Below are 23947 nucleotides of genomic sequence, written 5' to 3'. Positions count from 1 at the left end.
ACTGATTTCTGAATATTAATTTTGTATCCTGCCACTTTACTAAATTCATCTATCAGCTCTAATAGCTTCTTGGTGGAGTCTTTAGGGTTCTCTATATATAGTATCATATCATCTGCATACAATGATAACTTTACTTCCTCCTTACCAATCTGGATGCCTTTTATTTCTTTTTCTTGTCTGATTGCTGTGGCAAGAACTTCCAGAACTATGTTGAATAGAAGCGGAGATAGTGGGCATCCTTGCCTTGTTCCTGATCTGAGGGGGAATGGTTTTAGCTTTTCCCCATTGAGTATGATGTTAGCTGTGGGTTTGTCATATATGGCCTTTATTATGTTGAGATAAGATCCCTCTATTCCCACTTTCTTAAGGGTTTTTATCATAAATGGCTGTTGGATTTTATCAAATGCTTTTTTCTGCATCTATTGATATGATCATGTGATTTTTATTTTTCATTTTGTTAATGTGGTGTATCACATTAATAGATTTGCGGATGTTGAACCACCCCTGCATACCAGGGATGAATCCCACTTGATCGTGGTGAATGATCTTTTTAATGTATTGCTGAATTCTGTTTGCTAATATTTTGTTGAGGATTTTTGCATCTATGTTCATTAAAGATATCGGCCTGTAGTTTTCTTTTTTTGTGGTGTCTTTGTCTGATTTTGGGATCAGGGTGATAGTGGCTTCGTAAAAAGTGTTTGGGAGTCTTCCCTCCTTCTGGATTTTTTCGAAGAGCTTGAGGAGAATTGGTGATAATTCTTTTTTGAACGCTTTGTAAAATTCACCTGTAAAGCCATCTGGTCCAGGGCTTTTGTTTGTTGGGAGACTGTTGATTACTGATTCAATTTCCGTGGTGGTAATCAGTCTATTCAGGTTTTCTGTTTCTTCTTGAGTTAGCCTTGGAAGGTTGTACGCCTCTAGAAAATTGTCCATTTCTTCCAAATTGTCAAATTTGTTGGCATATAGTTGCTCATAGTAACTTCTTAAAACTCTTTGTATTTCTGCAGTGTCCGTTGTCACTTCTCCTCTTTCGTTTCTGATTTTATTAATTTGGGTCCTCTCTCTCTTTTTTTAATGAGTCTGGCTAAAGGTTTGTCGATTTTGTTTATCTTCTCTAAGAACCAACTCTTGGATTCATTGATCTTTTGTATTGTTTTTCTGGTTTCTATTTCATTTATTTCTGCTCTGATCTTTATTATCTCCTTCCTTGTGTTCCCTTTGGGCTTATTTTGCTGTTCTTTTTCCAAATCCCTTAAATGTGAAGATAAACTGTTGATTAGTGATGTTTCTTGTTTCTTTAGGTAGGCCTGCAAAGCTATGAATTTCCCTCTTAGGACTGCTTTCGCGGCATCCCATAGATTTTGGGTCGTCGTGTTTTCATTTTCATTTATCTCGAAATATCTTTTGATTTCTTCCTTGATCTCCTGCTTGACCCATTCATTATTTAGTAATAAGTTATTCAGCCTCCATGAATTGGTGTGTCTTCCCGTTTTTTTCCTGTAGTTCATTTCTAATTTCATAGCATTGTGATCAGAGAAGACAATTGGTATGATTTCAATTTTCTTAAATTTATCAAGACTTGTTTTGTGGCCTAACATATGATCTATCTTTGAAAATGTTCCATGTGCGCTTGAGAAGAAGGTGTATTTTGCAGCATTGGGGTGAAATGTTCTGAAAATATCGATTAAATCCAAGTGGTCCAATGTATCATTTAAGGCTGTTGTTTCCATATTGATTTTCTGTCTGGAAGACCTGTCCCTTGTGGTCAGAGGTGTGTTGAAGTCCCCGACTATAATAGTGTTACTGTTGATCTCTGCCTTTATGTCAGTCAGTACCTGTTTTATATATTTAGGTGCTCCTATGTTGGGTGCATAGATGTTTACTAGGGTTATGTCCTCTTGTCGGATCGATCCCTTTATTATTATATAGTGCCCATCTTTATCTTTTAGTATGTTCTTCATTTTAAAGTCTATTTTGTCAGAAATAAGTATTGCAACTCCAGCTTTTTTCTCGTTTCCATTTGCATGAAATATCTTACTCCAACCCTTCACTTTCAGCCTGTGTGTGTCTTTTGTTCTGAGGTGAGTCTCTTGTATACAGCATATACAAGGGTCTTGCTGTCTTATCCAGTCAGCCACCCTATGTCTTTTGATTGGAGCATTTAATCCATTTACATTTAAAGTGATTATTGATAGGTACATAGATATTGCCATTTTTAAATTTGTAGTTAGGTTGTTTTGATCTTTCTTCTATTTACAGAAGTCCTTTTAGTATTTCTTGCAATCCTGGCTTGGTGGTAATAAATTCCTTTAGCTTATTTTTTTCTGGAAAGCTCTTTATCTCTCCATCAACTTTAAATGATAGCCTTGCTGGATAAAGCAATCTAGGTTGTAGGCCTTTGTTTTCCATCACTTTAAGTATCTCCTGCCACTCCCTCCTGGCCTTCAATGTTTCTGTAGAAAAATCATTTGATAGTCTTATGGGAGTTCCCTTGTATGTAACCCTCCGTCTTTCTCTTGCTGCTTTTAGGATTCTCTCTTTGTCTTTAAGCTTTGCCATTTTAACTATAATGTGTCTTGGTGTGGACCTGTTTGGGTTAATCCTGGTTGGAACTCTCTGCACTTCCTGGACTTGTATGTTGGTTTCCTTCATCAGGTTGGGGAAGTTTTCAGACATTATTACTTCAAATATGTTCTCAATCCCTTGCTTGCTCTCTTCACCTTCTGGTATTCCTATGATGCACATGTTGTTGCGCTTGATGTTATCCCAGAGGTCTCTTAGGCCATCTTCATTGTTTTTTATTCTTTTTTCTTTTTGTTGTTCCGTTTGGGTGATCTCTGCTACCTTGTCTTCTAAGTCGCTGATTCGATCCTCTGCTTCATCTAGCCTGCTGGTAATTCCTTCAAGTGAGTTCTTAATTTCGGTAATTGTGTTCTTTAGTTCCAACTGGTTTTTCGTTATGATTTCTACATCCTTCTTTATGTTTTCTCTAAGCTCGTTTGTTATGATTTCTACATCCTTCTTTATGTCTTCTCTAAGCTCCTTAAACATTCTTATCACCAGTGTTCTGAACTCTGTCTCTGAGAGGTTGGTTACGTCTGCTTCATTTGGTTCCAGTTGTGGAAGCTTCTTCTGTTCTTTTATTTGGGACGTGTATCTTTGTTTCCCCATTCTGGCTGACTGTGTTTATTTTGATATATTAGGTAGATCCCCTAGAGTTCTTAGTTCTTGCTAGGTTATCTTATGTAGTATGTGTCCTTTATATTTGACTCGCACCACGTCGTCCTCCTCTGCGTGTGCTCCAAAGGTGAGTCTTGTGTTGTGTACACTGTCCTGTTCAAGAAGATCTTTAATTGCTTCCCGCTAATGAGCAGGTGGGGTCAACTCCTGGGCTGACCTGCCGTGAGACTTGGCTCTGCCCCCCGCAGGGCACTCTGCTGCGTGAGGGTTGACCACCCCAATGTGATTTGGCCTCTATGGGCTCCAGAGCCTGCCGAGAACCCCCTCTAGGTGTGTGACCTGCAGGTCAAACCCGGCTGCACTCCGATTTGGTCTGGAGTTGGCCCCCGGATATGCCGAGTCCCGTGCCACCCAAGCTGGGCCCCGGCAGGGAAGTCCCAGAACAAGGCAAATCACCAAGCACAGCAGCAACGACAACAGCAAAGAGAAAAAAAAAACAAAAAAACAAACAACAGCCGATAACCCCCGCTCGACACAGGCAAAGATATCAAAGATACAAGACAAAGCAAAACAAAACCAAGCAAAGCAAAACAAAAAGCAGCGACCGTCTCGGCCTGAGCCCACCAAGCAATGACCAGGTTGTCCTCTGCTGTACCAAAGAGCCCCCTGCTTATTGCGCAGGCAGAGCCGGTCACCTGGTGCTCAGAGAGACTTTGGGACTGCAGACTTAAAAGCGTGGGCCTGAGGCGTCTGGATGATAGTCTCCACAAAGTCAGTGCAGCTTCTGCCCTTGTCCGCCCGTATGCACACCGAGAGGAGCACCACCAGTCCTTTGTCCAGAGCTCCAGAGTCCTAGGGCACTCCTTCAGTGTGTGTGTATGGGTGCGGGCGGGATATTTCTGATCTGCTGACCGTGCCTCACAAGCTGGGCCCCGGCAGGGCAGTTTCAGAACAAAGCAAATCACCAAGCACAACAGCAACAACAACAACAAAGAAAAATATCAAATACGTTCACATGCAAAACCACCTGATAACCCCACTCGACAGAGGCAAAGATATCAAAGATATAAAGACAAAGCAAAACAAGACAAAACAAAGCAATACAAAAAGCAGCGACAGTCTCGGCCTAAGCCCACCAAGCAATGTCCAGGTTGTTCTCTGCTGTACCAAGGAGCCCCCTGCTTATTGCGCAGGCAGAGCCGGTCACCTGGTGCCCAGAGAGACTTTGGGACTGCAGACTTAAAAGCGTGGGCCTGAGGGGTCTGGGTGATAGTTTTTACAATGTCAGTGCAGTTTCTGCCCTTGCCTGCACAAATGCACACTGAGAGTGGCACCACCAGATACGTGACCAAAACTCTTGAGTCTTAAGGCACCTCTTCAGTGTGTGTGTGTGAGTGCGGGCGGGAGATTTCTGATCTGCTGAAAGCCCAGAGCTGCGCCTGCCTCACTGCTGATCTCCGGGTGTGTCTCGGCAGCTGCACCCACCCCACCCTAGGCAAGCCAGGAAGGGTGGGGGCTGGAGATGGAGGGGTCTTCACTCTCCCAGCCCAGCCGTGCGTCGCCCTCTTCCCGCAGGCCAGAAAAGGTGGTGGCTGGGGGTGGAGGCGTCTCTTCTCTCCTAGCGCAGCCAAAATCACGCACACTGCCCAGTCTGCCTGGGTCAGGGCTGCCCGTCAGGCTTCCCAAAGCGTGAGCCTTAGATACCACTCCTCGGTTCAGGGGCCGGTTTAAGTCTCTGGAAGGGCGGGGTAAGATTGGGAGAGCAGGGCAGGGGGGGGGGCCCAGGTATGGAGACTGCGCCCCCGTCCGCCGCAGGGCGCGCCGCCTTCCCGGCGGGAGAAATCAGCCGTGGGACGCAGGGAAAGAGCCTACCCCCCGGTCTCTGCGCTCTCCGCTCCGCCTGGGATCCCGTGCGTGCCCGGCTCAGTGGTTTTCGGTTTTCGCCCCCGCCAGCTGAGGCTCCGTTGGGGGCTGGGCTCTCCCGCCGCTGCCGGCCGGGCGCTCTCACGCCGCTCCTCTTTTTCCTTTCCTTGCTCCGTCCAGTTACCGTACCTTCAAGAATTTCTTAGCTTCAAGTAATCCACGAATCTCCCCACTATATTGTGTGGTGAGCGAAAATTTCTTTGATGGGTTATAGTTCCCGTTTGCAACAAGATCCGGAGGAGAACTCAGAAAGTGCGCCCTGCTGCCGCCATTCCTATGACGTCACCCGTCTTACAGTTTTTTGAGTAAAGGTCTTTTACCTCCTTGGTTAAATTTATTCCTAGGTACTTTTTGTTTGATGCAATTGTAAATGAGATTGTTTTCTTAATTTCTCTTTCAGATGGTTTATTATTGGTGTATAAAAGGGCAATCAATTTTTTAATATTGATTTTGTATCCTGGTACTTTACTGGATACAGTTATCATATTTTAAAGTACCTTTGATGGAATCTTTAGCATCCTCTCAATATAGTATTGTGTCATCTGCAAATAATGAGAGTTTCACTTCTCCCTTTCCAATTTGGATGTGTTTATTTCTTTTTCTTGTCTGATTATTGTGGCTAGGACTTCCAGTACTGTGTTGAATAAAAGTGATGAAAGTGGGCATCCTTGTATTATTCCTAATTTTAAGGAAAACACTTTTAGCTTTTCCCATTGAATGTGATGTGAGCTGTGGGTTCATCCTTTATAGCCTTTATTATGTTGGGATATATTCCATGTATTGCCACTTGGCTGAGAGTTTTTATCATAGATGGATGCTGGATTTTGTCAAATGTTTTTTCTGCATCTATTAATATGATCATACAATTTTTATCTTTCATTTTGTTTACGTGGTGTATCACATTAATTGATTTGTGGATATTGAACCAAACTTGTATCCCAGGAATAAATCCTACTTAATCATGATGTGTGATCTTTTTAATGTTTTGCTGAATTCAGTTTGCTAATGTTTGGTTGAGAATTTTTACATCTGTGTTCATCAGGGATATTAGCCTATAATATTCTTTTTTTGGTAATGTCTTTGTATTGCTTTGGAATCAGGGTAATGGTGGCCTTGTAAAATGAGATTCAGAGCTTTCCCTCCTCTTGAATTTTTTAGAATAGTTTGTAAAGGATAGGTTTTAATTCTTCTTTGAATGTTTGGTAAAATTTACCTGAAGTCATGCAGTCCAGGGCTTTTGTTTGTTGGGAGTTTTTAAATTATTAATTTGATTTTATTAGTAGTAATTGGTAGGTTCAGATTCTCTCTTTCTTTCTCCAGTCTTGGAAGATTGTGTGTTTCTAAGAATTTATGTTTCTTCCAGATTGCCCAATTTACTGGAATATAATTGTTTGTAACATTTTTTCCTAATTATTTATATTTCTGTGGTATCAATTGTAACTTCTCCTTCTTTTCTGATTTTATGTATTTGGGTCCTCTCTCTTTTTTTCTTAATGAGTCTGGTTAAAGGTTTATCACTTTTGTCTGTGTTCTCAAAGAACCAGCTCGTGGTTTCATCGATCTTTTGCATTTTTCTTTTAGACTCTATTTCATCTGTTGCCTCTCTGATCATTATTATTTCCTTCCTGCTATTCACTTTTGTCTTTGCTGTTCTTTTTTTGTTTGTTGTTTTGTTTTTTGTTCGTTTTTTTCTAGTTTCTTTAGGGGTAAAGTTAGATTGTTTATTTGAGATTTTTCTTTTTTCTTGAGGTAGGCTTGTATTGTTATGAATTTCCTTCTTAGGATTGCTTTCGCTGTGTCGCATAGATTTTGGTCATTGTGTTTTCATTTTCATTTGTCTCAAGGTATCTTCTGATTTCTTCCTGGATCTTATTGTTAACCCATACATTCTTTAGTAGCATGTTATTTATCCTCCATGTGTTTGTGTCTTTTTCAGTTTTTTTTTCTTGTAATTGATTTCTAGTTTCATACTATTGTGGTCAGAGAAGACGCTTGATATGATTTCAATCTTCTTAAATTTATTGAGACTTGTTTTGTGGCCTAACATGTGGTCTATATTGAAAAGTGTTCCATGAGCACTTGTAAAGAATGTATATTTAGCTGCTTTGGGGTGAAATGTTCTAAAAATATCAATTAAATTCATCTGGTCTAGAGTGTCATTTAAGGCTGCTGTTTCATTGTTGATTTTTCTGTCTGGTAGATCTGTCCTTAGGTGTCAATGAGATGTTAAAGTCCCCTATTATGATTATATTACTGTCAATCTTTTCCCTTATGGTGTTAATATTTGCTTTATATATTTAGGTACTCCTATGTTGGGTGCATAAATGTTTACAAGGGTTATATACTCTAGGATTGATTCCTTTATCATTATGTAATATCCCTATTTGTCTCTTATAAATAGCTTTTGTTTTAAAGTCTATTTTGTCTGATAAAAGTATTACGACACCAGCTGGGTTTTTTTTTTTGTTGTTGTTAGTTTGTTTCCATTTTTATGAAATAACTTTTTCCATTCCTTTACTTTCAGTCTGTTGTGTCTTTAAATCTGAGGTGAGTCTCTTGTAGACAGCATCTGTATGGGTCTTGTTTTCATATACATTCAGCTATTGTATATCTTATGATTGGAGCATTTAATCCATTCAATTTAAAGTGATTATTGAAAGATACATAGTTATTGCCATTTTATTATTCATCTTTATGGGTTTTTTCCCCCTTCATCCTTCTTCTTCATAAAGAAATCCCTTTAACATTTCTTGTAATACTGGTTTGGTGGGGATGAACCCCTTTAGCTTTTGTTTTTGTCTGGGAAGCTCTTTAAATCTCATTCAATTTTAAATGGTAGCCTTGCTGGGTAATGCAATCTCTTGGTTGTAGGTTCTGGCTTTTCATCACTTGGAATATTTCCTGCCACTCCCTTCTGGCCTGTAAAGTTTCTGTTGAGAAATCAGTTGACAATCTTATGGGAGCTCCCAGGTAGGTAACTAACAGCTTTTCTCTTGCTGCTTTTAAGAGTGTCTCTTTGTCTTTAACCTTTGGCATTTTAATTATGATGTGTCTTACTGTAGACCTCTGGGTTCATATTGTTTGGGACTCTCTGTGCTTCCTGGGTTTGTATGTCTATTTCCTTCACCAGGTTAGGAGAGTTTTCTGTCATTATTTCTTCATATAGGTTTTCAATCCCTTGCTCTTTCTCTTCTCCTTCTAGTACCCATATGATGCAAATGTTTTATGCTTGATATTATCCCAGAGGTCCCTTAAACTATCCTCATTTTTTCCCACTTCTCTCGCCTCCCTACTCCCCACTCCAGTTCAAGCTGTTGTTTCTCAGTCTAATTGTGTAGGACGCAACTCCCTGGCCTATACTGGTATTATGAGCCTTGCACTCTACTTGGCTGAGGCAGTTAGTCGCTGGTCGTAGGTCAGCGACCAACTGCCTCACAGCAAGCAGCTCAAGGCAGCTCTCGCCGGCTGCCAGCCACTCATGCTGGCTGCCGGCCACTCACGCTGGCCACTGGCAGCTCCTGGCAGCACATAGTAGCCTACAGCAGCACAGCAGCCTACGGCAGCACAGCAGCCCACGGCAGCTCGTGGCAGCACACAGCAGCTCATGCCGACCTCTGACTGCTCATGGCAGCCCAGCTCCAGGGAGAGCTGTTGTTCACAATCTTAGCTGTAGATGGCGCAGCTCACTGGCCCATGTGGGAATCGAACTGGTGACCTTGGCATTGGGAGCATTGCACTTCAACCACCTGAACCACTGGGCCAACCCTATCTTCATTTTTTTTTTTTTTATCATTCTTTATTCTTTTTGCTGTTCCAATTGGGTATTTTTTGCTACCTTGTCTTCCAAATCGCTGATTCAATTTTCTGCTTCATCTAGTCTGCTAGTGAATCCTTCTAGTGCACTTTTTATTTCAGTTATTATATTCTTTATTTCTGACTGTTTTTTTAATGGTTTCTATGTTCTTTTTTAGGCTACTATTTCTTTGTTGAAGTTCTCACTGAGTTCATCTACTCTCCCCCAAATTCATTGAGCATCCTCATAACCATTGTTTTGAATTGTGTATCTAGTAAGTTGCTTACCTCCATTTTGTTTAGTGCTTTTCTGAAGTTTCCTCTGTTCTTCCCTTTGGGATATATTTCTTTGTTTCCTCATTTTGGCTGCCTCTCTCTGTTTGTTTTTATGTATTAGGTAGCTCTGCTATGTCTCCCAGTCTTGGCCAGGTGGCCTTATGTCATAGGTGTCTGTGGGGCCCAATGGCAGTCTGCTGGTCACCTGCGCCAGGTGCTCCAGGAGTGTCCCTTGTGTGGGTTGTGTGTGGCATCCTGTTACAGTTGAGCCTTGATTGCTATTAGCATATTAGTGGGTGGGATTCACCTTCAGGCTTACTGGCTGTGGGGTTTGGCCATGTCTATAACTTTCAGACTGCTGTGTGGGTTACTCCACAGAGCTGGATTTGGGATTTGCCCTTTGGGAGTACCACTTGGGGCTAATTGACGGGTGCTCTGCTGTGGTCTGGAGCTGACCTGATGTATGTTGGTTCTGGGGCCTCGTGGGAGGGTCTCTGGTCCAGGCCTAGGTCAGCTATGCCTGTGACCAGCCAGGGACTAGTTGGTAGGAGCTTCACAGTGGTTTGTGGTTGGTTGCTGTCTGTGCTAGATCAGGAGGTGCATGGGAGAGGCTACATTGCAAAGTGATGATGGCTGCCACCAGTATTGCGCCTGGTGTAGCTCTGCAAAAAACCCAGACATTCTGAGGCCTGCTGCTGCCTGCTGGTGCCTGTAAGTCTCAGCCACTAATAAAGCCTCATATGGTAGGTGAGTTAGGTGAGATGGGGTCTCAGGGAGTTACCAGTGAGGGACATGTGGTGTTTTTATCAGGTTAATGTAGATTTTTATTTGGTACCAGTGCTGATCCTGGAGTCACTCAACAAAAGTCTCAGAGCACACTGAGGTCAGTCGCCACAGGCACGGGGGTCCATGGATTCCCAAGAGTTGTCCAAGAAAGAGTGCAATATGGGCGGTTCTGGCTGCTGGCTAGCAGAGTGCTGGCCATCTGGGGAAAGGCTCAACACAAGAAAGGTGGCACCCACCTGCAGGTTGCATGGGAGAAGGAATCTACACAGGGAAAATGGCAACTGTCCCTGCAGTCCTCACCCAGAAGGCATACAACTCAGTCTTTTCCTGTATGTCTCTGACTCCTCTCAAGTCATCATCACTCCATTGGAGCCCAGGGTGAGTGCTTGTGAGCAAGTAAGTCTGTGAGCAGTCCCCTTAAGAGGACATCTGGGTTTCTCACAGCTTTCCATCTCACCTGGATTTTTGGAATCCTGTTTTTCACGGTCACATGTTGTTTGAGCTCAAAGCCTGGTGTGGGCTGGGGTACCTCGCTGTGCCACGGGGACCTCTGTGGCTGAGATATCCCTTCTGATTCTCAACTGCCACACACTGGTGTGGGGTTAGCCCATTTCATGTCTCTGCTCTCTCCTGTCAGTCTGGATGTAGCTTCTTCTTTATATCCTTATTTCTAGATTTTTGTTCAGCTACACTTCAGATGGTTCTCCAGATTGATTGTTCTGTAATATAGTTTTAATTATAATGTGGTCATGTGAGGAGGCAAGTACAGTGTTTATCTACTCTGCCATCTTGGATTCTCCTATCTTAATTTGTTTGGATTCCTTTTCTTTTTGCTTGTCTGATTTGGTGTTTTCTACTGCCTTATATTCCAAATCACCGATTCAGTCCTATGCTTCATTTAATTTATCTCTGATTCCCTATAATGTATTCTTCATTTCAGTTATTCTATTCTTCATTTCTGACTGCTTCTATTTTATGTTTTCTGTTTCCTTTTTTATGATTCCTATCTCTTTGTTCTCATGAGGTCATTGAGTATCCTTATAACCAGTGTTTTCAACTCTGCATATGATTAATTTTCTTCATTTGTGTAGTTTTTTTTTTTTGGAGCTTTTTTAATGTTTTTTCATTTAGGACATGTTTCTTTATCTCCCTATTTTGGTTGCCTCCCTGTGTTTCTTTTTGTGTATTAGGTAGAGCTACTATGTCTTTAGTCTTAGTAGAGTGGCCTTATGCAGTAGGTGTCCTGTGGGGTCCAGTAGCGCAGTCTCCCTGGTCACCTGATGCAGGTGCTCCAGGGGTGTCCCTTGTGTGGGTTGTGAGTGCCCTCCTGTTGTAGCTGAGCCTTGGTTTCTGTTTGCATGTCAAAAGGAGGGATTGACCCTCGGACTTAGAGGTGTGAGGACTGGCCATGACTACAGTGGTGGAGCTGTTGTGCAGGGGCTGACCCTACTGAGCAGGATTGGCTTTAGCAGGGCTCTGGTGCCTGCCCAGTCTCCCCTTTGGGTGTATCATCTGTGAAGGCAGTTGGGTGGTCACAGGCTCAGTCTGAATTCAGCCCCCTGGTGTGCTGGCCACTGGATGTGCTGGCCCTGGTGCCTCCTGTGAAGGGCCCCATTGCAGGTCAAGTTCAGCTGCAGCCCTGCCCAGGGCCACCTTGCATGAGCCACAAAGCAATTCATAGATGGCCACTACCTGTGCTAGGCTAGGAGGTGCCTTGAGAGGCTAAGCCACAAACTAAGGCCAGCTGCTGCTAGAGCCAGGCTTGGGGTGGCTCAGCAAGTGGTATGGGGCATGCTGAGGCCAGATGTTGCTTGTTTAGGTTTTATGAACCTTTGAGAGATCTTAGGAAAGTCCGCAGTATGAGCCAACACAGGCCATTCATATAGGAAAGCCATTGGAAACAGCTTGGGTGGCTTGACAATTTGGGTGAAGCAGTGTCTCAAGGAATCACCAGGGTGGGGTGAACAGTGTTAATCAGGTTGATGGAGACTCAGATATGGCAGCTGCCCACGTCTGCATGCTGGGGGGTGAGGGGCGGACTCAACAAAGAAATAATGGATTCTGCCAGCAATTCTGTATGGGAGAAAGCTGCTTCTCTAGCCATCCCTGAAGCCAGACAATTCCGTTCCTTCCTGTATATCCCTGGCATCTTTCGAGCTACTGCCCCAGAGCTGAAGCTCAGACCCAGTGAGTCCATCAGTGAATAAGTCCATGTGTGGGCCCTTTAAGAGGAATACCTGGGACTCCAGAAGCAATCCATCTCACTTAGCCACAATCTCTGTTGGTTTTCACAGCCAGAAGCTGTGGGGACTTTCTTCTCGGCCCTGGAACCTGGGCTGGGGAGCTTGGTGTATATCTGGGACCCCTTGCTCCTTCATGGAGACCTCTTTAGCTGAGGTATCCCTCCTGCTTTTTAACCACCACATGCAAGTGTGGGACCAGCCCATTCCATGTCTCCGCCCCTTGTACAAGTCTTGAGGTGGCTTGTTCTGTATATCCTTAGTTGTTTGATTTCTGTTCAGCTAGACTTCAAACAATTCTCAATGATGGTTGTTCCGTAGTTTAGTTGTAATTGTGATGTCATTGTGAAAGGAGTAAGCACAGTGTTTACTTACTTCTCCATTTTGACTGGAAATCCCTTTATTGGTTGTTTTACTTATTAGTAGTATTTGTTTAGTATCCAAGGTACTGGCATTTCTTAGAATTCTGGAAAAAATGAATATAAAACAGAATAGAATCAATAGTGAGTGTCATGCGGGGTCTCTGGTCCTACTCCCCACATAAGAACTCAGGACATGGTGAGGCCAAAAGGGAACACCCATGGAGCCATAGATAGGGGAGTAATACAACTATATTCTCGCTGGTGGCTGGGTTGGAGACACAGGAAGCAGGAGCCACACTATCCGCAACCTGCCATCCACTTCTCTCTGCCAACCAACCTCACTAGCTACCTGCAATCCACCGTGCTAACTGCAATCCACTCTTGCTAGCTCAGCCACCATCTTCTTGCTAGCGCCCATTTGCTGCTAGCATAACCACGGCAGTTATATTAGTGGCTAAAGGCTCACTGGTTACAGCTGATGGCCATCCAATCACAGTAGATGGCCATTTACTATCCGAGTGAGCACCTTTCCACGTGAGGGTGAGAGCCTGGAAATTGCACTCCTGGCTCTGTCCCCACACTCTACCCCTCCAGGGTCTTGCCTGACAATCTACGCGACAAGCCTCTTCAGTGAGGGGCCCTGTGCAAGGAGCCTGGAGGTGAATGCAATATCCTGAACACAGCCAGGCTCTCTGGGCACAGCCAGGGTTTCTCAGGGCACCACCAGTCCTTCTCGGCACAGCCAGACTACCCGGGCTTCTTAGGGTACCACCAGTCTCCCCAGCACAGCCAGGGCCTGTCAGGGCACTGCCACTCTCTCTGGGCACAGCCAGTCTTCCTGGATACAACCAGGGACTCTCAGGGCACCACCACTCTCTCTGGGCACAGCCAGACTTCCTGGGCTCAGCCAGGGTTCTCAGGGCACTGCCACTCTCTGGGCACAGCCTGACTTCCTGGACATAACCAGGGTCTCTCAGGGTACTGCCAGTCTTTCTGGACACAGCCAGTCTTCCTGGGCACAGCCAGACTTTCTGAGATCAACCAGGGTTCTCAGGGTACTGCCACCCTCTCTGGGCACAGCCAGACCCCCTGGACACAGCCAGGGCCTCTCAGGGCACTACCACTCTCTCTGGAAACAGCCAGAGTTTCTCAGGGTACTGCCACTCTCTCTGGGCACAGCCTGACTTCCTGGACACAGCCAGGGCCTCTCACATGTTCTCTATGGCAGCCACTCGGGACACAAAAGCAAACATCTGCCAGTTCCACTACATGGTGGTATGTTCCCAAGCAAACAGTCAAGCGGTCCATTAAATTAGGGATAGAAGACAATTCCCCATAGTCCATAGTCATTCGCCAGGGCTGAGGCGAATGGGGGTGAGGGATGACCTTGACCTCACCCTCATCTCCCAAGGAGGACTCAGCAAGCCTTTCCTCCTGGGACAAGTCCTGCATCTGGGCTGCCTCAGCCAGCATTTCCCAGCCCACAGGGCCGCTAAGATCTTTGCTTTCTCAGGCCTATGCTGGTTGGGGAACTGTCCACATCTTCCCACCCCTCCACGGGGTTCCAGCTCTCCGGCAGCTGCTCTTCCTGGTCTTCCTGAGACTGAGTTTTCATACACACAAACTGCTCCACCACCCTTCGGAGAGCTTTGGCTGGCACCGTACCCTGCTCGCTGCGCCATGTATCGTGCAGGGCGGCCTGCGGGGTCTCTGCTCCCTCTCCCCACATAAGAACGCAGGACATGGTGAGGCCAAAAAGGAACACCCCCAGAGCCATAGGTAGGGGAGTCAACTCACTATATTCTCGCTGGCGGCATCTGCCTCTCTGCAATCCGCTCTTGCTAGCTCAGCCACCATCTTCTTGCTAGCCCCCATTTTTTTCTGCTAGCGTAGCCACGGCAGTTATATTAGTGGCCAATGGCTCACTGGTTTCCGCTGACAGCTAACTAGCCACAGCTGATGGCCATCCAATCACAGTTGATCCGAGTGAGCACCTTTCCACGTGAGGGTGAGAGCCTGGAAACTGCACTCCTGGCTCTGTCCCCACAGTGAGTAAATGTTTTAGGATGAATAGTAATTTAATAACTCTTCTACAATACAGTATGGCACTCGGAACCTCACGATAAAAATCTAAACTCTTTCATGTTATTTCAAAGACTATTTATAATCAGGCCCCTGCCTACTTCTCCAGCCTTCCTCTCTCCATCCCTAAATTTTCACCCTGTGATCTAGCTATACTAAGCTTATCTTTGTTTTCTCTCCTGCTTCCCTTTTCAACCTAGTTGATTATGCTTCATGTCAAAGAGTTAATGGTATGTTCTGTGGGAAACCGTTGCTGTTTTAGTACCTATGTGAACTCCCACAGAAGACTAAACTTATGGTCCTTACAGCACTCTACTATTATTACCTATTGAATTATCGGTAAACTCCTTAGGACAGGGCTTTATCTTTTTTGTTATCTTTCTTTGTATCCCCAGAATAGTGTCTGGGGATGTAAATATTTAACAAAATTTCCTAAAATTGGAAGGATAAAGGGCCTTCAGTGACCATAGTGGCCTTACCAGATTTTCTAGTTAGCTCTGTTGCTGTTTGTGATTAATTTTAACACATTTTATGACTATAAAAATACCGAGATTGACTGACTTGTATCTTGTTCCTTCTCCTTCTATAGTTACTTAATTTTTCTGCAATCAGTTTGTTAATCTGTAAAATGGAGGTAATAGTTGATGCAGGATTACTGAGAGAATTAAAGAAGAACCAGAAGGCAAGAAGTGTCTTCAAATTTGTGACTCAGGATTCTTGCTGTTGTAGATACAGGGCTCTTATTAATATCTGGAGGTCATTATTGCTCTGATGATTAGGCTCTAATTGTCCTAAAAGATGATTATTCCTTGATGCTCTTTTTCTTTTTCACTTGTCCTCTAATAGTGTCTCAGTCGTGAGCAAGGTATTCAGTGGATCAAAAAAGAAAGACTTCCAGCATTTCTGGAAAGTGATTGCTATTTTGAATATAGGTATGTAGTTCCATCAATATACATATTTTTAAATGCCTTTTTAAATTTTTTTGCCCCAAATCATTTTTCTGTACTTGCTTAATAAAATTCACGTTTAAACCCACTTGAGTTTGGATCCCACACACTATAATATAAGAGTGTTAAAGCATTGCTTAACATCACTTAACTTTTCCAAAGAGATTTCACAGAAACAGTACCTAATAAGTGTACTTCAGTTTTGATTCTTTACTCACTATATTTTTAGAATTATCTACTTGTGATAATGGCATTTATGAACAGGGTATTAAAAAATGAAAATAAGTGTGTCATGAAAAAGAATGTCATAGTGTAGAATTAAGTTTTTCTTTTATGTTCCCTGACTTTTAAAGTGTAAGTACCTAAACATTCTGAAATTTATTAAAATTTGACCTTTGCTTTGAGAAACAATTTTTTAAGTAAAACAGTATAATTATTAATTAATTAGCAGTTTTATGAATAAGCCATTAAATTTTAGCAGATCCTAAGAGAATCATCCTGCATAGTTAGGAGGGGATATTGGCTTGAATGTGTAAAATAAAATTTTAGTGTTTTTTTTTTTCCCTGAATTCTACCATATTGAAACTTATTTGAAATTTGTATGAATTCTAATATGCAGGTTAGCCAAATTGATGTCACAAGTGAGATGGAGTGGATCAGGCATGAATGTCACACTAAGTACAGATTTTTCTCCCTGGGCCCTGAGAAAACCACCCTCTCCACCACCTCCTGCCATTGATGATGACAATGTTATAATTATGAAAAAGTTCTACATTTCTCTTGGCGAGGTAAAAGTATGAATGTTTTACTTTGTGACTTGGCACGTCTATAGAACTTCTCACTTTAGGGAGATGAATTTCATTTGTATTACTTGAACAGGGAAATTTATTTCAAATACTTCTAAAGCAGATTTATCAAAAATTCTTGTGGATTTATGCTGACTCATTTGTCCTATACTCTTTCATCTGGCATGTAATTAGAATTATTATCCTCATGTGTATAAAGAAACAAATGCAAGATTGAAGAACTTGCTCAATGTCACCTGGGAAGCATGAATAACTTGAATTATGTCCATGGTTTCATTGTTCATTCCAAATTTTTATTATTTGGATTCTATAACTGTTGTACAAAAAGATGATAAATTGGGTCTTCTCCTCCCTATGTCAAGATTATTTCTCAGTAATAAAATGCATTACTGTTTAACTATTATTAGATAAATTTGTCCTCCTTGATTGGATAAATGTTAGGTTGTGTGAGATCTAACCTAGAATCAAATGTCCTTTTGGAGAGTCATGGTATAGTGAAAACTGTTATTTAACCTTTGGCTTCTTATTACCAGATCTTCTCTCTGGGATCATACTTCCAATACACAATTCTGTACAAAATAAGGAATGTCAAATAGGTGTAAGGCCCATGTGTTGATATTCTCCTGGTTTCTATTCATGGCAGACATTGCTAATCAATCATGGCAATTTTCCTACTGAGCTAGGATGTGGCTCCAAATTCTTTTCAACACAGTACTTTAGGCAGGCACTTTGAATTGATCAAAGATGTCATGCAAGAGGAAATTATTTGCCATCTCTGTTGGAATGGATAGACTTATCCTGTCTTACTGATTATTTGTTTTCATGTGTAGCTTCTATTTAATTTTGTAGTTTGGCATTTTTATCAGTGATATTTGTTTGAAATGTTTAAAATCATGCCAGTTCCAATATTTCCACCAAGTAGTGCTTAGGGAAGTACCAAAAGCACAGTTTTCTTCTCTCTTATAGTTATTTTTAAGTATTTATTTTTTTCTCTTAACTTATATATTACAGAACTGTCAGGAATGTCAAAATATGTACCTATAGTAAAGCTCCATAAGGCAAAGGGAAGAATCCATCTAGGGGAATAAGTTCTGACTCCTGACATGTAAATTTAATCAACTATAGGAGAGTAAAATCCAAGTTAGGTTGCTTTTGCTCTTTTCTGTGATAAAAGGTCATTTCTGTCCACTTGATTAATATTTAAACTGTATAGTAATTTTTTAATAGCTTTTAAACTTTGAAGATTCAAAGTTGTTGGGCCCTTAAATCATTTAAACCATGACTATAGATAGAGATTAATCCTTATGATAATTGGTAATATTTCTTTGAGTCTTAGTTGTATCATACAAACATGAGCAATTGACCTATCTCTTAAGAGTATAAAGTGGAATAGTTAACTGCTTTTATGTCTGACTGACTACTTCTTTTTCCCCTGTCTTCTATTCTCTCTCATGTTTTTTTTGTGCAGTTAAAACAATAAGGAGTGCTGTATATGGGTCTCTGTCAATTCCTTGAAAGTTCTCTCATTATTTTGGTCTCCTCTCAGTGCTTAGGATACTGCTTGGAATAGAGAAATCACTCAATAAGTATATGTTGAATGAAAATATAATTAATAAATAACTTGGTTTCAAAGGAAGGAAAAGAGGGAATAAAAGGAAATTAGAGACTTTCAAAGTGGGAAAAATAATTTTCCTCCCACTTTTCTAAGTTCTTCTGGCTGGGCTAATAATCAAATCAACATGAGACAGAGTAATAGGAGAAAAAGTCCAAAACTTATTACAATACACATGTGGGGGTGCCCTAAGAATAAGACACTTGATGACACATTGGGCCATTTAGCTTTATATGCTGTTCTGGACTAAGGAGAAGGGGGACAGGGGTTTGGGATTTCAAAGGGAAAGTAGGCAACTCACAGGTAGCCAAGAAAGAGAAAACGTGATAAATTCTTGCTGGGCCACCCAGAAACAATGGAACACAGAGGAAGCTCAACAAACAGGCTTTCCTGGATTTTTCCCTGTCTGCCACATTTAGTTCATACTATGATGCTAAGGTGATGCTCCCTTTCTTTAAGCAGGTTTTTCTATCCGAATTCCTTTAGGCAGGTAAGGGGGTGGATCAAAGGTTCTTTCTGGTCTTTTTGTTTCTTAATATCTTAAAATCAATAGCTTAAAATCAATAGCTTAATCAATAGCTTAATCAATAGCTTAAAATCAGTATTTCCAAAGACATATTTTAGGGTGGCAAAAGCTTTTATACACCCGGAAAACCTTACCTGTAAGAAGAGCAATGACTACACAGACGGCACCTTTCATTTCTCTTGCTTTTGGTCTCATTGTGTGGCCTTGAGTTGCCCTGCTGATTCTGCTAATAGTTAGGGAACAGTATCTATTCCATGTGAGCCCTGCCTCTTCTTGAGTGTTCATTAGGCTAAGGACCAACCAGCTAAATCAGAGAAAGGAGAAATGAGAGTAATGCTGGAAACTCCCTTCTCTGCTTCTGTTGAACAAACCTGTGTTCTCTTAGAAAAATAGATGACATTGCTAAGAGAGGCAGGCAGAGGAATTTTTCTCAGAAGGCTGAGATAAGGAGCTTCTGAGGACTGGGTTCTAGAAGCTGAGTTTCAGCTTGGGAATTGGGTCAACTGGCTCAAGGATACACAAACCAAAGGGCAAATTGAAAGCTGCATCCCAGGGCAGGTGGAGTCAGGAGTCAGTCTTCAGGAAGCATCCAATCCAAGCAAAGTTGTGAGGACTGAATCTAAGGCAAAGTGGCAGATGTGATTAAAGAGGTTTCCTGTGCTACTGAGAGTAAATCTTTGTCATATTAGGGAGGAGTTATTAAAAACTCTGAGCCAGGTCATACAGAATTAGGGGCATGAAATTATTGGGAAGGTTGTAAATGGGAGCAGCCGGCATCCAAGATGCATCCAAGGCCTGATGAGACATGGTGATGGTGAAGTTAAAGTTAGATGGCACGAATTTGTGGTGAATCCAGGAAGTAAGGTAGCATGCCTTTGGTGGAAGAGTAGTGAAGAATTTGATGTGTATTGGGCTCGTTTTTTTCCTATTGTCATCTAATATTAAAATTATCTGAATGAAATTTCCTTCTCATTATTTTCTTAACTAATGAATTTTTCTGCATACAACCTTCTTTTATTTGGAGTAATTTTCCCCTTACATATTGTACTATGCAAACTGAATAATATTATAATGATTTGTCCAGGTTTGTGATTGGAAGAATACTGCTAATCTTATGTTAAACAAAGGTGCTCTTTCTTCCTAGGCCTCATATACTCAAGCAAAAGATTGGTTTGCATTAGCAAAACAAAGTCAGCAAACAGTATCAACCTTTTCATTACCATCTTGTGTACTCCACAGCAAAACTGAATCACCAGTTATTTCATCTGTTTCTGGTAAGCAGAAAAGGACAAGAATGACTCCAAACCCCTTATTAAGTTTTCTGTTGTTGTTCTAATCTTACAGTACAACACTTAGTGGTTGGGAAGAAAAAATTATCTTTCCCACCATTCCCCAACTCCACCTTCTACTATTTTTCAAGAGGCAACTTGGTATAGTGAAAAGAGGAGGGGTTTAGAACTCAACTCTGATATTTAATAGCTGTGTGACTTTTATAAGTTATTTCACTTCTGGGAGCCTTGCTTTTCTTATCTGTAAATTTAGAATAATGATACATGCTAAATGTATAGAAAATGGCTGGCCTAGTGCTTGGTACCTAATAGGCAGTCAATAAATGTTTGTCTTGTCTTATTTCCTATCAGAATTTACAGATTCTTATTATTAAGCCTTTGAAATAAAATGGGTGCAACCTTTATATTCTCTTAAAAGTAAATAGTCATTCATGGAACTTGAGTTTTTAAGTTCACATTATTTTTCACTTTGAAAAGCAGATACATTTCTATTGTGGGGAACTTTTGTGGATGATATAAACTTTTCATAAAAATAGAAGGAACTTTCTAGAAATGGGAATCATTAGCATGTGCTATTACTGAAAGAAAAAAATCTAGCAATGTGATTCAGGAGAGGGACTTAAGCAATTCACTAATAGTTCTTACCTGATTCTTTTGAAAAGTATAAGCACCCTCTTGGGATGATAAATCTGGATTCTCTAGAATTGAACGTAAATCTCAGTGAAGAAGAAAATAATTCCCTAGTTGAAAATAGCTGAATTTATAGGTTCCTTGCAGTTTTCCCAAAATAGTAAAGTAGAAAATTGTAGAGTAGAGATAGTGAAGATAGGAAACAGAAAGAAAAAGGGTAGCAGAAGGGAGTGAGCAGAAGTGCCAGCCTTGCTTTCTACGTCCAATTCTGTGGGATTGAGTGTATATACCTAGTATCTTTTCATAGGTTTGCAAAAGTCTAATCTCTCAACATTGGGGAAATTTGATATATTTATTTTCAATAAAAATTGTAATGGAACATTTCCAGTTCATTGAGATTTGAAATCTATTACTGAGAAAATTGTCATTGAGGATGGGACACAGATAACAAGAGTTTTCCTGATCCATGGCATTTCACGGGGTAGATTTGCCATGTGAAAGCACTGACTTCAAATAATTCACTGATTTCTGAAAGAAAGAGAAAGAAGAGCTAAAGATGATATCTTTAGAAAAGGTGTAAAAATAATCCATTTGTATTTGTAAGCTTTCATAACTACCTTATGCTATTTTGTAATTTTAATGATAGGTTGTAAGTATGATAGTAATTGAATCTTTCTGATAAAGTAGTGAATTTTTTAAAAAATTGCTAATGTAACTCCAATTCTGATCTCTTCATTTATGGCCTCATCATCTATGGTAGCTACTTTACTTTATCATATAACATGAAATATTAAAGCACAGACAGGCATACCTCAGAGATATTGTGGATTTGGTTCTGGGCCACTGCAATATAACAAATATTGCTATAAAATGAATCGCACAAATTTTTGAGTTTCCTGGTGCATGTAAAATTTATGTTTACACTATACTGTAGTCTGTTAAGTGTATAACAGCATTATGTCTAAAAAAAATGCATATAGCTTAACTTAAAAATACTTTATTGCTAAAAACATGCTAACCATCATCTGACCCTCAGCAAGTGGCAATCTTTTTGCTGGTGGAGGGTCTTGCCCTAGTAACATCAAAGATCATTGATCACAGGTCATTGTAACAAGTATAATAATAATGAAAAAGTTTGAAATATCGTGAGAATGACCAAAATGTGACACAGAGACATGAAGTGAGCAAATGCTGTTGGAAAAATTGTGCCAATAGACTTGTACCACTCAGAGTTGCCACAAACCTTCAATTTGTAAAAAACACAGTGTCTGTGAAGTGCAATAAGGCAAAGCACAATAAACGAGGTGTGCCTATACAGTCATTTAATGCACATAATCTAATTCTTAAATAGATTTTTTCTTTATATATTGACATTCTATATCAGCCTACACTTTAAAAATGTTACATGGTATCTTTTTGAAGATCTTCTGTCTTAGGGAGGTGAAATATATAGTTCATCTACCACTATCATCCCCTTCCATGTCCAGGGAAGGCATGACTAATCCCTGTTGGTAGTTTTTTTGCTTTGGACTCCTCTTTAAGACACTGGTCTGTGCAGTCACTACTTGTGATAAACCTTTTGCTATCCGGGCTATATAACATCTCATTAATAAAAAAAATCTTTTGTATTTGTATCTGATCTAATAACCTTTTATGATTTAATACAGAGAGTTTTATCTTTGATGATGGAGTTCATCCCAGGACAAGAAAGGACCCATCTAAAACCACTAGATTACTTTCTGAATTTGAAGAAGATGAGTCTGTATCTCTACAAGACACTCCTTCTCAAGCTCTTCTGAGAATATACCTTGAAAAGCAACAGGATGTTGATGAAAACCTGACATTGCATTTCTCATCATGTGAAGAATTTTTAAGATCTTATATAACCTTTATTTTGAGAGCAGCAATTCATGAAATTCTTGGAGAGCCATTTAGAGAATGCCTAGGTTATATCAATTTCAAAAATGTAACAGAAGTGGTATTTGATGACTGTTTTCAGTTTATTCCTGGCAAGAATGTTTTGTTAAGTGAAACAGTTCAACTCACAAAGGAAAAGGCAGAAGAGATGATAGAAGAAGCAACTTCAAAGAATGAGAGCATTGGATCAGAAAGCAGAGCTGATTGGTGTACTTCTCATAAAACTTATGACATTGGCAATAGAAAGGAGTTCGAAAGATTTAAGAAATTTATAAAAGGTACATTAGGGGAGAAATATTGGTGGCTATGGATGGATATTGAGAGGTTAAAAGTTCTTAAGGACGCTGGAAGATATCAAAGGTATTTCTATTTTTTATTTTTCAGTAGTTTTAAAAACAAATTGTAGAATATTAATTTGTATCATTTAAACACAGGTAGGAAGTCTGAAATAAATATAAAAATGTAATTTATACTTCCAGAGGAATGAATAATAATAATTATTTTATTATAATAATATTGATTTCACTACTTCTATGATTTCAAAGCTCTCAAATACTAACAGTAGCAATTATCTGAGCTTACGTAAGTTTCTTCCTATAAATGATAAACCTGCTTTCAAATTAATCATTCCATTTTATTTTTATAACATCGCAGTGATATATTTTTATAGAACAAAAATTATCAGTTATATACCACACTGGCATAAGATACCTTATATAAAAGATACCTTGTGACAGTGTAAGGGCCGGCTGTTCCTAGCAGCCTGCTTGATTAACAAATTCCATGATCTTATTTGGATCACTTAGACATTTATATCTGAATGAGATATCTGCTAGCTATCATACTGGATATCTTCTAGACAGCTTTTTGGATGGAGTGCAGGTCTTTGTTTCATTGCTCCATATGTTTTAGATTACTGTGAGTCTTAAGAACCCAGGAGGACTCTGCTTTAGGAAACTCCTTATTGTCTTTTCTGATCTGCTCTGAAGCAGATCAACTACAGTAGATTGCAATTCCCACTAAGGGTTTGACTGAATATGTACTAGTGACTGGGTTATTCCAATTATTTCAGTGGCATTCAGATCATAGAGCTCACTGTTGTACATAGTTATAACCACAGGGGTTACCCTGCGGTTATGAAGCATGACCTGATTGATCCTGGGGTGGAAGGCCACTACCACTTTTCGAGACGTATCAGGGAAATTATATGCAAGCAGCCTACATAGGTTCTTCAGGATCAATATCGTATTAGTTCCTATTTTTGCTATAACAAATTACTACAAATTTAGTGGCTTAAAGCAACACAAATTTATTTTACATTTAATTGGTTAGAAGTCTAAAATAGACATACAGGGCGGCATTCTTTCTGGAGGCCCTAGGGCAGAATTCATTCCCTGCTTTTTCCAGCTTCTGAAAGCCACCTACTTTCCTTGGTCCATGGCCCCTTCCTCCATCTTCAAAGCCAATAGGATACCATCTTCTCTTTTTTCTGACCTCTGTTTCTATCCTCACCTGTTTCTTCTATGACTCTGATTCTTTTGCCTCCCTCTTAGAAGGACCCTTGTGGTTACATTAGGCC

At 40.7% G+C, this 23947-nt stretch overlaps 1 protein-coding gene across 1 annotated transcript in view; it reads left to right on the top strand.

Annotated features, from left to right (window-relative positions):
• The window catches only part of RGS22 (regulator of G protein signaling 22), a 221852-nt gene that overhangs the window by 78204 nt on the left and 119701 nt on the right, over positions 1–23947 (top strand). The window contains exons 7-10 of the mRNA XM_033125712.1: positions 15488–15573; positions 16208–16376; positions 19677–19806; positions 22119–22728. Coding sequence (XP_032981603.1) covers positions 15488–15573; positions 16208–16376; positions 19677–19806; positions 22119–22728 — 995 coding nt within the window. The remainder of the gene's footprint in view (positions 1–15487; positions 15574–16207; positions 16377–19676; positions 19807–22118; positions 22729–23947) is intronic.

The sequence above is a fragment of the Rhinolophus ferrumequinum genome, chromosome 14 (assembly GCF_004115265.2).
Source record: "Rhinolophus ferrumequinum isolate MPI-CBG mRhiFer1 chromosome 14, mRhiFer1_v1.p, whole genome shotgun sequence".
Lineage (NCBI taxonomy): Eukaryota > Metazoa > Chordata > Mammalia > Chiroptera > Rhinolophidae > Rhinolophus > Rhinolophus ferrumequinum.
The sequence above is the reverse complement of the archived record's forward strand: the minus strand, read 5'-3'. Positions and strand labels throughout refer to the sequence as shown.